The sequence below is a fragment of the Hemiscyllium ocellatum genome, chromosome 36 (genome assembly GCF_020745735.1).
Source record: "Hemiscyllium ocellatum isolate sHemOce1 chromosome 36, sHemOce1.pat.X.cur, whole genome shotgun sequence".
Taxonomy (NCBI): domain Eukaryota; kingdom Metazoa; phylum Chordata; class Chondrichthyes; order Orectolobiformes; family Hemiscylliidae; genus Hemiscyllium; species Hemiscyllium ocellatum.
The window spans coordinates 35,892,481-35,906,492 of record NC_083436.1 but is presented as its reverse complement, the minus strand read 5'-3'; the positions used below and the strand labels follow the sequence as shown (position 1 = coordinate 35,906,492).

Here is a 14,012-nt window from a genome sequence, read left to right as displayed (position 1 = left end):
TTTATGGGGAAAACAGCAAACTGCCAAGAAACCAATGCAGGACTCAGCCTGAAACGTTAACTTTCCTGTCCCTGGATGCTTTGTGACCTGCAGTTCTCTTCCAGCTCCATTTCTATTGACTCTGACTTTGAGCATCTGCAGTCCTTACTGTCTCCTGGACATATTAGATTAGATTACTTACAGTGTGGAAACAGGCCCTTCGGCCCAACAAGTCCACACCGACCCGCCGAAGCGCAACCCACCGATACCCCTACATATACCCCTTACCTAACACTACGGGCAATTTAGCATGGCCAATTCACCTGACCCGCACATCTTTGGACAGTGGGAGGAAACCGGAGCACCCGGAGGAAACCCACGCAGACACGGGGAGAATGTGCAAACTCCACACAGTCAGTCACCTGAGGCGGGAATTGAACCCAGGTCCCTGGCGCTGTGAGGCAGCAGTGCTAACCACTGTGGCACCGTGCCGCCCCCAAATCTGGAATCATATTTATATATTGCTAAATAAACAAACTAATCACTGAAGAAGTGTAGCTCAGCCAGCGTACATTCTCCAATCAACATTTTCAACGTGCAGGAAATTAGTCTTTTTAAAAAAAAGCTCAAAAGGTAAATAAATATTTACTTGCGAATAAATAATTGTGGCTTTTAAATCCCTTGAAGCATTGCTGCCATAGTAAGATGAATCATGAAATGAAAACAGCCACATCATGTAGCCACAAGTGAAAAACATAACTTATTGCACAAAGGAATTTCTGCTTTGAGTGAAACAGCATTAGTCATACTCCAGGACTATGCTTCAGGGGCCAAGCATACACAAGAAATTGCCTGAGTATGTTCACAAAGTGACAGACTTTGGCTGGGAGCCACATCAGAAGGGAGCTACAGGTGCGATTATGTTACGCTCCCCACTCTTGTACCTCTGCCAATACTGATAAAGCTGGCTTTGTCACATTACTAATAAATCTTTGGTCAATAATAAAATGGAATGAAATGTGTAAATTGTGTTACCGTACTACGATTTATAAGTTAAAAAACAGAATTAAGTATCAAGAAGGTCTGTGTGTTATCAGAACAATGGATTTGGCAAGAACACATCCAAAGAGTCAATGAAGTGACACAAAGATAGAGTTTAACTCAAGGCACAAGCAATGCTGGGTTATTGGTAAGCTTTCTAAATAAACAACAAAATTACAGGCAGTTGAAAATGTGTTGCTGGTTAAAGCACAGCAGGTTAGGCAGCATCCAAGGAACAGGAAATTCGACGTTTCGGGCATAAGCCCTTCATCAGGAATGAGGAGAGTGTGCCAAGCAGGCTAAGATAAAAGGTAGGGAGGAGGGACTTGGGGGAGGGGCGATGGAGATGTGATAGGTGGAAGGAGGTCAAGGTGAGGGTGATAGGCCGGAGTGGGGTGGGGGCGGAGAGGTTAGGAAGAAGATTGCAGGTTAGGAAGGCGGTGCTGAGTTGAGGGAACCGACTGAGACAAGGTGGGGGGAGGGGAAATGAGGAAACTGGAGAAATCTGAGTTCATAGTCCGTGTGGGATCAGTCGGTTCCGTAGGCAGGTGCTGAGCAAGGAGATGTGGCTGTGGTAGCGAGTCTGTTTGAGAACGTGGCTGAAGAGCTTCTGTGCAGAGGAGATGACCTGGGGGGTGCAGTGAGAGAGAGACTCACTGAAATCCTTGTAGAGGGAGGAAGAGAGCTTCTTCAAGGAAGGCATCCTTGTAAGAGGATTCGCAGTAGGTTAAAATCTTCAGTCAGTTGCCAACATGATACCCCAACACACAAATAATCTATACAGAACACAAACTGATGCTCCATTCCTCAAACTTACTCACAGAGGAGGAATCAGAATGTATTACTGTACTGGCTACGTTATAATGATATTGAACTCAGAGACCAAGTAAACTGCAAACAAACTCACCTTTGAGGAGTACACATTTCTGAGTGTATGAATGTATATTTCCTTTATCGCGTGAGCTACATAAATCAATTGAACATTGATGTTTCTTGAAAAGTCTTTGGAAATACATCAGTATTTATTTCTCTCTTCTTTTCTGGGTTTTCTTTCTTCCAGATCCTGGGATACAGTTCCAGAAACACCAGTTACCTTTCGCTATTTTGTCCCAATGGCTTTCCTGTTTATGGTTTCTGTGGAAAGTCAATGCTCATAGGCGATAGTCGAGATTAATCCTGTGCATTCATCTGCAGAAGCACTTTGCAATTGGAAGGCTGCACAGCAAACACAGGCAGGAACATGGAGAGATTTATGTTCCCTCCCTAGCCCAGAATCCAATTGCAGTGGCCCAAGTTGACAGCCAATTCACAACGGATTCTGGGATCTTCCCTCATCCGTAAGACTCAGCTCCAAGACTGTGCTTTGGAACTTACTGGGGACAGTACAGATTCTTAGCAGTGCTTCCGAAATGAGAGATAAAGGTTGTGTAATCACATGGGAGGCTTAAACAATGCAAACTTCTATGTCCTTGCCTGGGGGCTGCTGATGTACTTGTGTTCAAAGCTGTAAAACAGTGCTCTGGAGAGTGTATGGGAGAAGACATTGCTTCCTCTGTTTGATCCCTTATCTAACAGCCTCTTCACTTGCCCTAAAGAGTTACCAGAACATTCACCTAAGCAGCTGCATCCAACTATCGCCTGAAGCAGGGATTTAAAATACTGTGCGGATACCACTGTATCAGTAATGCAGATTTCACTGATCTATCTCCATTACAGTGAAGGGAATAATACAGTTGCGGTTCATCTTGGTAAACAAGGGTTAGAGTTAATAATTTGATATTACTCCATCTACAATATAAGCCACTGAGTGAACCTTGCACAACAGATATCTACACCTCTTCTTGTTGTACACATCCATCACAATTAACACTTGGCTTCTGGTGCGACCACTTCAATCACATCAAATCATGTTTCCAGCTTCTGCGGATTCTTTCCTGAGAAATATACTGTCCGGCAATAAGCGGGTGCTTAGACAGGGCTCCTATAAAATATGACACACACACGCACGCCATTTCTCACTCCCTTTTTTCTGATGGCTCTGTTTTCAGCTTTTCATTTGGACCAGCAACATCCTTGCCTCAGAGTCCAAGTTCACATCAATTTCGTGACAAACAGGTAAATCTACAGAATCTTGTGACAAATTGTCCAAAAAGCTATTAGAATCTACTGGACCATGTCCTGGAATATTAGAGATTTTCCATTGAACGTGTTGACAGATGTTATTACTCTGCAGCAGGTGGGACTTGAGTCTAGGGTGGCTGACCCAGAGGTACGGTTAATAACTGTAGCACAAGAGACCTGTTTCTGAGTTTTAAAGTAAATGCTGTTTAAGTAACAGTCTTTCAAGGCTATTTTCTATTGGTCTCAATTGGGATATGAATTGAATTGATGACCAAATGAAAGGTCTGAAGCAGATTAACACGATTTTGTTGTTTTTGCACATCAATAGATTGGTGATTGGAAAGAGCTCATTGGTCCTTCTCTCACTAACTTATAGATGATGCATAATGCATTTATTATGCTGCAATTGTCTGTGGAGATTGATCTCAATTCACTCACAAAACACTTGTTGCATAATCTGCATTCTCCTTGCTTTGTTAAGGCACTACATTGGAGATTCAAGAACACAAGACTGAGTATCAGAAGTAGGCCATCGAGTCTCCTCTACCGTTCAACGAGAGCTTGGCTGATCTGATGATCCTCAAGACAATTTTCTTGCCTTTTGCCTGTAATCCTCATTCCCTTATTAACTAAAAATCTGTCTATCTCAATATACGCAATATCCAGAATTCCACAGATTCACAACCTTCTCGAGAAGATATTCCTCCTTATTACTGTTTTAAATGTGTGACCCCTGTGATCTGAGATTGTGCCATCTCGTCCCAGACTGTCCCTCACAGGGAAACAACCTCTTCACATTTATCTTGTCAAGTTCCCTAGGAATCTTGTATGTTTCAATAAGGTTGTATCTCATTCTTTATTCCAAGAAGTACAGGCCTAATCTACTCAACTTCTCTTCATAAGACAGTCCCTCCATGTGTGGTATTAGTCTTGAGGACCTGTCTGAAATGCCTCCAATGCCAGTGATCTTTCTTTAGATAAGGAAGTGAAAACTGTTCACAGTATTCCCAGATTTGTGTAGTTTTAACAAAATCTCCCTACTTTTATACACCATCCTGTTTGAAACATGGTATATATCATTCATTTGTGGAATGATTCAGGAATAAAAAGGCCAAATATGTTTATGACAAACAAGAAACGCAAGTTGGTAAATAGTGGTGTTTGTGCAGTGTTATTGCCAATCTGTAAGTATTCAAATGCCATGTTCTAAAAGCTGGTCAGTCCAATTGTACCATCAGTTTGTTCATGATTCCACGAAGAATTTAGACTTTTGATCATCTGTACTCCAAGGCAATGTCAGTGAAATGACCAGGAAATTTACCAAGTGAGTGAGTTCTCTTTAATTCTCAGGAGGATCAGAGGCTAAGGAGGTGACCTTACAGACTTTTATAAAATCATGAGAGCACAGATAAGGTCTTTTGTCCCAGGGGATGGGGGAGACCAAAACTAGAACGCATAGGTTTAGAATGAGAGGGGAAAGATTTAAAAGGGACCCAAGGGACAACTTTTTCACACAGAGGGTGGAGTGTGTTTGAAATGAACTGCCAGAGGAAGTGGTGGAGGCTGGTACAATTGCATAATTTAAAAGGCATCTGGATGGGAACATGAATAGGAAGGATTTAAGAGGGATATGGGCCCAAGTGCTGGCAAATGGGACTAGCTATTTCAATCTGCAGGTGGACTGGGACTATCAGGTTGGTCGCCGATCCCAAGAAAAGTTGTCTATGGAACGTCCACAAGGTTTTTTTTCTCAGAGCAGCTTGTGGGAGAACTCTTGAGGGAACAGGATATCTGGCTGTCATGGAAGAGTTGGACCAAAGGGTCCATATCTGTGCTGGACATTTCTGTGACTCTATTTATTCATGGAGTGTGGGCATCACTGGCTAGATCGACAATTATTTCCCCATCCCCAAATGCCATTAAGGTGGCACGGGGAGTTGCTTTCTTGATCCTCTGCAGTCCATGTGGTACAGGTACAGGGCCTGCAGTTAAGCATTCTGAGCAATGGAACTGTACCGAACAAGGTTCTGATATAGAGTGTGGCACAGAAAGTGTGCTTTTCAAAACCAAAAATATTAAAACTATACAACGCATCTCTGCAAAAAGAGTTATACAATCACCATTGGAATAATCTGAAATCCTTGTGATGAACTCAAACCATTCAAAAACACTTCACAATGTAATTACATCCAATATTCACCATTAACATAATTAAGATTCTTTTAAAAGCGTATCTTCATTTTGCCATCACTGATAGCATCCTTAAGTAAATTCTTCTGGATGTGATCTGGAATGCACTCCCTGAAATTAAAAGGGATGAAGGAAAAGAAATTCAGAGGGACATAAGTGGGATTAATTGGATAGCTCTTCCAATAGCACAATGAGTTGAACAGCCCACTATATCACTCTCTGAATTCACAACTCCGTCAGTTGCTTAGTCTATTGAGCCATAGGGAACAGCAGAAATGGGTTTAGCCTCTTCTTGAATATTAAAGATCCCTTACCACTATTGCAAACAGGTATAGCACAGGGGAGATATCCTTGGTGCCCTTGCCAATGCTCATCTCATACTCAATGTTATAAAGTTAAATCACTGGTCATTATCACCTGGCTGTGGGCATTAGCTGTATGTAAATTGGCTGCCACTTTTCTGAAGTTGCATATTCAAAGTACACTGTTGATTACAAATCGATTTAAGATTTCAGATGGTAATGAAGAGTGATGTGTGCATGCAGTTACTTCCTTTATTTCAAAAACGCCTTTTGCATAGAATTCTTCAATTGTTTTTATATAAATGGGCCAAGTTATTGATTGACCATCTTTTATTTCTGAAAATGTGTTGCTGGAAAAGCAGGTCAGGCAGCATCCAAGGAACAGGAGAGTCGACGTTTCGGGCATGAGCTCTTCTTCAGCCCTTCCTGAAGAAAGGCTCATGCCCGAAACGTCGACTCTCCTGCTCCTTGGATGCTGCCTGACCTGCTGTGCTTTTCCAGCAACACATTTTCAGCTCTGATCTCCAGCATCTGCAGTCCTCACTTTCTCCTATAACATCTTTTATTTCTTCCTTGTGAATTCATAAACCTTTCCTTCTTAAGTCTAAATTCATAGTAGAAGTTCACCTCTTCCTTGATAGTCCTGAAAACCACATTCTGTGCAGTTATTTAAGGGCTGGATTGTTACAGTCTAAGAAATATCTACAACATTATGTTCTGCTCTCTGTTCTTTCCTAATTCTCTACCCATATTGCTTTACCACAATGAGCCTCATTTGCATTACGTAGCCTCGAATGAGGCACTTGAACAAAATCCATTTGAAAATACACAAAATGCATCCAACTCTCCTTCAATAATTCATTGTTATTGTCTCAATGTACCCTACACAATTATCCAGACTTATACACGCTGTCTGCAATTAACTAACCTAAGTCTTCTTTAGTGCGTGGTCATTTATTCCAATATTACAAACAATCTTAAGGAGCATCTCAAAAATCAGGTTAGACCGACAGTTATCTTCATCCATTTTTAACTTTAAGGAGAAAGGGGTCCACCTTTCCCATCCTTTGACATGGCTCCCAAGTAATAAACTCCTGTCCCTAAAATGTTCCCTTGCTAAAAACTAATGACGTGAGATAACATGAGATTGAATCATAGAATCTCAACAGTGTAGAAGTAGACTATTTGACCCATCAAATTCACACCACCCCTCTGAACAGCATCCCACCCAGACCCCTCCCCCACCTTATTCCTGTAACCCAACATATCCCATGGCTAATCCACCTAGTCTGCACATCTCCGGATACAATGGGCAATTTAGCATGGCGAATCCACTGAACCTGCACATCTCTAGACTGATACCTTGTGCTTTCTTGGTGCAGGTGAAAAAGCTGTGTCTTAAAATGTCAAGTCCTCCCTGTTCGACCTGATTCTGTAGCAGGGAAAGGCACTACAATTTTCTGTTTGTTATTTTTTGTAAGACTTTAACTGTGATTTTGCAAAGGAAAGGTAGAGCCTAATACACTGTGCTGTAATGGCTGAATCACTGAAAGTTAAGATTTATTTAGCAAATGAGGCTAGATGAACATGAAATACAGACTAAAATAAAACAAAAGAACTGTGGATGCTGAGGATCTGAAACAGAAACAGAAATTGCTGGAGAAACTCAGCAGGTCTGGCAGCATCTGTGGAGAGAAACCAGTTGAAATTCTGAGTCTAGTGACCCTTCTTCAGGACTGAGACACTGGGCCTGAAACATGTGAAATACAAATGTTCATTAACAGGACACAAGGTCATTTCTCTCCACTAGACCTTTGTTCTGGTTTACTTGACAGCTCTGTCAGGAAATTGAATTGTTGGTAATTAGCATCACACTGCAAGTTGTTCTTATACACTCCAGAACAGCCTTCCTGCTTACTTTCTCTGTAATCTTCAGCTTATCCAAAGTTCTGCTACCCCTGTGTCCTTGCTTATACTAAGTCCCATTCACCATCATGTCCGAGTTTGTTGACTCGTGTCTGCATGGACTGGATTTTAAAATTTTCATCCTAGTTTCCATTCCCTCTGTGGCTTCACTCATTCATATCGCTGCAACCTTGTCTGGTCCTACAGCCTTCAGAAACCTCTGGTTTCTCCAGTTCTGGTCTCTTAGGTGCTCCCGGGTTTCACGACTCCACCTATTGATGGCTATGCCATCAGATGCTCAGGTCCCAAACTCTTGAATTTATCCCCCTCTTTCCTCCTTTAAGGCACTAATTAAAACCTCTCTCTGACTTGTGATCACCTCTCCTAATATCGATCTACATGGATTGCTATCACATTTCTTCAACAATGCTTTTGTGCATATTGTGGGATATTTTATGACATCAAAAATACATCAGAAACAGTTAGTCTTGTCCATTTCGTCATGTCACTTGTACTAGTCCTGGTCTCATGCCATCAAACTGGAGTCAAATTCTGGATTCAGAAGCTGATCTCACATTTAAATTCATGTTTTCATCTGCTCATGCAAAGAATTCTTAAAAGTGATTCTAAGAATTTGACTAGTTTGGTTTTCATAACAAGGTGAAGTTAGTAAATAAAATCTGATTGAAGATTTGTAGCTCGGGTATCCGTTGTTGTGGTTCTGCTCGCCGAGCTGGAAGTTTTTGCTGCAAACGTTTCGTTCCCTGGCTAGGGAACATCATCAGTGCTATTGGAGCCTTGTGTGAAGCGCTGCTTTGATGTTTCTTCTGGTATTTATATTGGTTTGTTCTTGCCGCTTCCGGGTGTCAGTTTCAGCTGTAGTGGTTTGTATATGGTGTCCAGGTCAATGTGTCTGTTAATGGAGTTTGGGGATGAATGCCATGCTTCTAGGAATTCTCTGGCTGTTCTCTGTCTGGCTTGTCCTATGATAGTGGTGTTTTCCCAGTCAAATTCATGTTGCTGGTTGTCTGAGTGTATGGCTACTAGGGATAGCTGGTCGTGTCGTTTTGTGGCTAGCTGATGTTCATGGATGCGGATTGTTAGCTGTCTTCCTGTTTGTCCTATATAGTGTTTTGAAGTTAGTAAAATTATGGCTGCCTAATTGTTGGCTTATTTTTCCATTTGTTCTTGGAATAAATCTGACTTGCAGCTTGTGATGGAATAATAAAAGCTGTTTAGGAAGAATACCAGCAGCCATTCAAGATGTGCAACGGAAGCTGAACAAATCCTAGTGTGTAACCTGCAGTTATCAGGAGCATATGTCGTTAGTCCTGAGGTACAGTACTCCCTGTCACGGTGTGCTTCCAATTACAAGCTCAACATTGCTAGAAGAGCAAGTTTGCTCCTGGAAAGTGCAATTTGAAGTGAAGAGGCCCAGGGTTTAGAAAATACTACATAATTGGCTTGATGGTAAGAAGCAGAGGATGGTAGTGGAAGGATGCTTGTCGGACTGAAGGCTTGTGACTAGTGGAATGCCTCAGGGGTTGGCACTAGGCCTGTTGCTGTTTATTATCTGTATCAATCATTTGAATGAGAACGTACAATGCATGACTATTAAATTTGCAGATGACACTAAAATAGGCGGTAATGTGGACAGTGATGAAGGTTATCAGAAAGTGCAGCAAAACCTTGATCAGCTGGGGACATGGGCCGAGAAATGGCAAACGGAGTTTAATATAGACAAATGTGAGATCTTGCATTTCGGAAAGTCAAGTTAAGGTGGGAGTCTCATGGTGAATGGTAGGGATTTAAGGAGTGTAGTGGAACAGAGGGACCTTGAAGTTCAGGTGCACGGTTCTTTGAAAGTGGAGTCACAGGTAGACAAGGCAGTGAAGAAGTTTTTTGGCACACTGGCCTTCATCAGTCAGGGCATTTAGTATAGACACTGGGAAGTTATGTTGCAGTTGTACACTATGTTGGTGAAGCTGCATGTGGAGTATTGTGTTCAGTTTTGGTCATCTTGCTTTAGGAAGGATGTTATTAAACTGGAAAGAGCGCAGAAGAAATTTACAAGGATGTTACCAGGACTCCATGGTCTGAGTTATACGGAGAGGTCAGATGAGCACTGACCTCTTTCTTTAGAGCGTAGGAGACTGACAGGGGATCTTATAGAAGGGTATAAGATCATGACAGGCACGGTTGGGGTGAAGAACATTATAGTACAGGACAGAATTAAAAGCATTGGAACCATGTTACTTGTACACACTTAATAATGAAAATTAAATTGGTTGAGGTGAATGTTTCTTCTTAGCATGAATGCCCTACAATTACAAACTGTACCAGATTTAACAACACACAAAGTATAATACACGAAACGTTTTCTTAACTGGCACCTATGGGACCGTGAGTCTGCCAGTTGATCAAATATTCTGATTATCAAGAGGTCTACACAATAAATGTAAAAACACACACAGAGTGATAGAAACATGATGGAAGGGGTGTGCACATCACTGCGTTACTTTATTTACAGCAAAAATCACTCAAGTAGTGATGCAACTTTGCTTTAAACAAAAACAAATTACTAGCAGAGAGCTTCTCACTTGCAATCTCAACTGACTACTTGGACATCACGGAGATTATGATAATACAGTAAACTTCTGATACTTGAGGTATATATTTTTTGCTGTTTTATCAATAGAGTCATAGAGTAGCGACAGTTAAAACAAAGTCTGCTGTACTAGAGTTACAAATTGCTTCAATGACCTTGCATTGTCCATCTATAACAATGCAAATAAATTAAAAACGCTACTGAATTTACAAAGCCATTAAAACATATAATATACATATATATGTATAGTTTGGATGCCTAGACATAGTAAATCAATAAAATTGAAGTCACTGGTGCCACATTAAAACTGAAAACGCGATGAAATTCAGTACCTGACAGTACAGTGTTCGTTGAACAGCTTTTCTGAGAGACTGTTCACTCCATGTTCTTACCTGGTAAGTCTGAAAACAGTAGAATGCATTCATTGAATCCATTGGACAGCAGTCTGTCTCGCAACTGCTGCAGAATAGCTACCCCAATACAGAATGGGAATGAGGAATTGCCCAAGAGTAATGTGTCCCATAAGTGGAAGATCTTGTGCAGTGGAAACACATCTGTAAATACAGTCACAAAAATGGACAGATTCAGCAACCAAGGCATATATTTAGTGAGGAAGCAGGATTGAATTTCTCTCATGATGCAAAATTTGACAAAAGTTGTTTTAAATAATTGTTCTATTCATACATGACACAAAATTGTTTTTTGATTTTCAAAAAAAAAATAATTTTTTAAAATACTTTTATTTTTGTTGGTTAGGCTTTACTTTTATGACTTGTTTAGGAGTTTGAAAATTTGTCTCTCTCCCAGATAACATAAGTGGTTGTGGTTTAGCAATTTGGTATTCTGTTGTAAATTTCAACTGAAAATAGGAACGCACTTGACTGATGATCTAAAACCACGAGTCAGAAACATCATCAAAACAAATCCATCACAACAGAAGTTCACATCAGTTTAAGTGTTAGTTGGCACCATTTCTTGTCAAAAAGCTATGCACAGCATATCCATCAAAATTCTTCTCATGCAATTATTTCCTATAAATTATTTAAATGTTGCGAGCAAAATTATATGTTGGATTCTCATTCTGTTTAACTCAAATTTATTAAGAAGAGGTACATTATGGTCTCATTTTGTAATGAGTGTGCATGTTAGACACATCAATGAGTTGAGATTTCTGCCCTGACATTATATATATTTATGTTAATTAACACAAACATTTTCAAGGATTTCTCCACCAAATTTTGACAGATAAAAATGAGTATTACTCACGTGTAAACATTGTGAGAAACCATGGAATGGCATAAAGCTAAAAAGTACAAACAAAAAACACTCTTAGGGCATAGAGGAATTATCTATTGCACAGGCAGAGTGATTAATTAATAATGTTGAGCTCCTGATTTTAATCAGCAAAGAATACAATTTTAAAATAGCCACTTCTAAGGAAGCTTAGATCCGGTCACCATCAAACTTTCAAACTGGAGATACCATCGAGTCAAGCCCTTCTTAAGCACGTATCTGGATTGTTGCTTCAGGGTAACATAGAGAAGGTGCTGCATTGTTGGAAGTGCTGTCCTTTAGATAAGGCATTAAATCCTACCTGCCATAAAAAGATCCTAAGCACTAGGATCCTAGCACTACATAGAGGAGCCGAAGGTTTTCTGATCTGCTAGCCAACATTTCTCGCATAGCACAGTGGCTCAGTGGTTAGCACTGCTGCCTCACAGTGCCAGGGACATGAGTTCAATTCCTGCCCCGGGCAACTGTCTGTGTGGAGTTTGCACATTCTCCCAGCGTCTGCTTGGGTTTCCTCCAGGTGCTCTGGTTTCCTCCTACAGTCCAAGATGTGCAGGCGAGCTGAATTGGACATGCTAAATTGCCCCTAGTTTAAAGTGCATTAGTTGGAGACAAATGTAGGGGAGTGGGTTGCTCTTCTGAGAGTTGGTGTAAATGAAATGGGCCAGATGGCCTGTTTCCATACTGTAGGTAATCTAATCTAATGTTATCAACAATTGTTCAACTGTTTAATTACATTTCTGTCTCTGGGATCTTGGCAAACCCATAGTGGATATTGCATTTGTGCAGATGCTGATATAAGTCAGTGGCTGTGCAATTGGAGTCATAAAGTCCCACAGCACAGACCATAAGACATAGGAGTGGAAGTAAGGCCATTCGGCCCATCGAGTCCACTCCGCCATTCAATCATGGCTGATGGGCATTTCAACTCCACTTACCAGCATTGTCCCTGTAGCCCTTAATTCCTCGAGACATCAAGAATCTATCAATCTCTGTCTTGAAGACATTTAGCATCCCGGCCTCCACTGCACTCTGCGGCAATGAATTCCACAGGCCCACCACTCTCTGGCTGAAGAAATGTCTCCACATTTCTGTCCTGAATTGACCCCCTCTAACTTTAAGGCTGTGTCCACGGATCCTAGTCTCCTCGCTTAACGGAAAAAATTTCCTAGCGTCCACCCTTTCCAAGCCATGTATTATCTTGTACGTCTCTATTAAGTCTCCCCTCAATCTTCTAAACTCCAATGAATACAATCCCAGGATCCTCAGCCGTTCCTTGTATGTTAGACCAACCATTCCAGGGATCATCCATGTGAAGCTCCGCTGGACACGCTCCAGTGCCAGTATGTCCTTCCTGAGGTGTGGGGACCAAAACTGGACACAGTACTCCAAATGGGGCCTAACCAGAGCTTTATAAAGTCTCAGTAGCACAACGGTGCTTTTATATTCCAACCTTCTTGAGATAAGTGACAACATTGCATTCGCTTTCTTAATCACGGACTCAACCTGCATGTTTACCTTTAGAGAACCTGCGACTAGCACTCCCAGATCCCGTTGTACTTTGGCTGGCCCAAACTGGTCAATGCTGACCAAAATGTCCACCAACACTAACCACAATTCCCTGCACTTGGTCCATATCCTTCTAAACTTTCCTATCCATGCGTTTGTCCAAATGCCTCTTAAATGTTGTTAATGTACCCACTTCAACCACTTCCGCTGGCAGCTCATTCCACATGCATACTACCCTCTGTTTAAAAAAGTTGCCCCTCAGATTCCCTTTTATTCTTTCTCCTCTAACCTTAAACTGATGCTCTTTAGTCCTTGATCCCCAACTCTGGGATAAGGACCGACTACATTCACCCTATCCATGCCTCTCTCGATCTTGTACACTTCTATAAGATCCCCCGTCAGTCTCCTATGCTCTAAAGTAAAAAGTCCCAGCTTGTCCAACCTCTCCCTATAACTCAGACCGTTGAGTCCTGGGAACATGTTTGCAAATTTCTTCTGCGCTCTTTCCAATTTAATAACATTCTTCCTATAGCAAGGTGACCAAAACTGAACACAATACTCCACGTGCAGTTCACCAACATAGTGTACAACTACAACATAACTTCTCAGTGTCTATACTCAACGCCCTGACTGATAAAGGATAGTGTGCCAAAATCCTTCTTCACTGCCCTGTCTACCTGTGACTCCACTTTCAGAGAACCCTGCACCTGAACTCCTAGGTCCCTCTGTTCCACTAGACCCCTTAAGGCCCTAACAATTCACCATGAAACTCCTCCCTTGATTTGACTTTCCAAAATGCAAGATCTCACATTTATCTATATTAAACTCCATTTGCCATTTCTCAGCCCACTTCCCCAGCTGATCAAGGTCCTGCTGCAATTTGGGATCTGCTGAGGACGTAAGACGTGTTACATAAATGTAAAATATTTTCTTTCTCTCATCTGCATTTCCTCTAAGAGTCTGGATTTTCAAGGAAGCTGCTGGACCCTATATGTCGCCTGGTTTACCATCTGCAGTAATGGTCTCAGCATTGCACAATATAAACGCGATTACAGAATTCTCGGCCA

General features: G+C 41.4%; 1 protein-coding gene across 3 annotated transcripts in view; it reads right to left on the bottom strand.

Moving 5' to 3' along the window:
• Positions 1-14,012, bottom strand: part of tbck (TBC1 domain containing kinase) — a 201,835-nt gene that overhangs the window by 85,520 nt on the left and 102,303 nt on the right. For all 3 annotated transcript variants that reach the window (XM_060851292.1, XM_060851294.1, XM_060851293.1), the window contains 2 exons: positions 11,413-11,449; positions 10,539-10,700 (listed from right to left, as the gene is read on the bottom strand). In XM_060851292.1, coding sequence (XP_060707275.1) covers positions 10,539-10,700; positions 11,413-11,449 — 199 coding nt within the window. The remainder of the gene's footprint in view (positions 1-10,538; positions 10,701-11,412; positions 11,450-14,012) is intronic.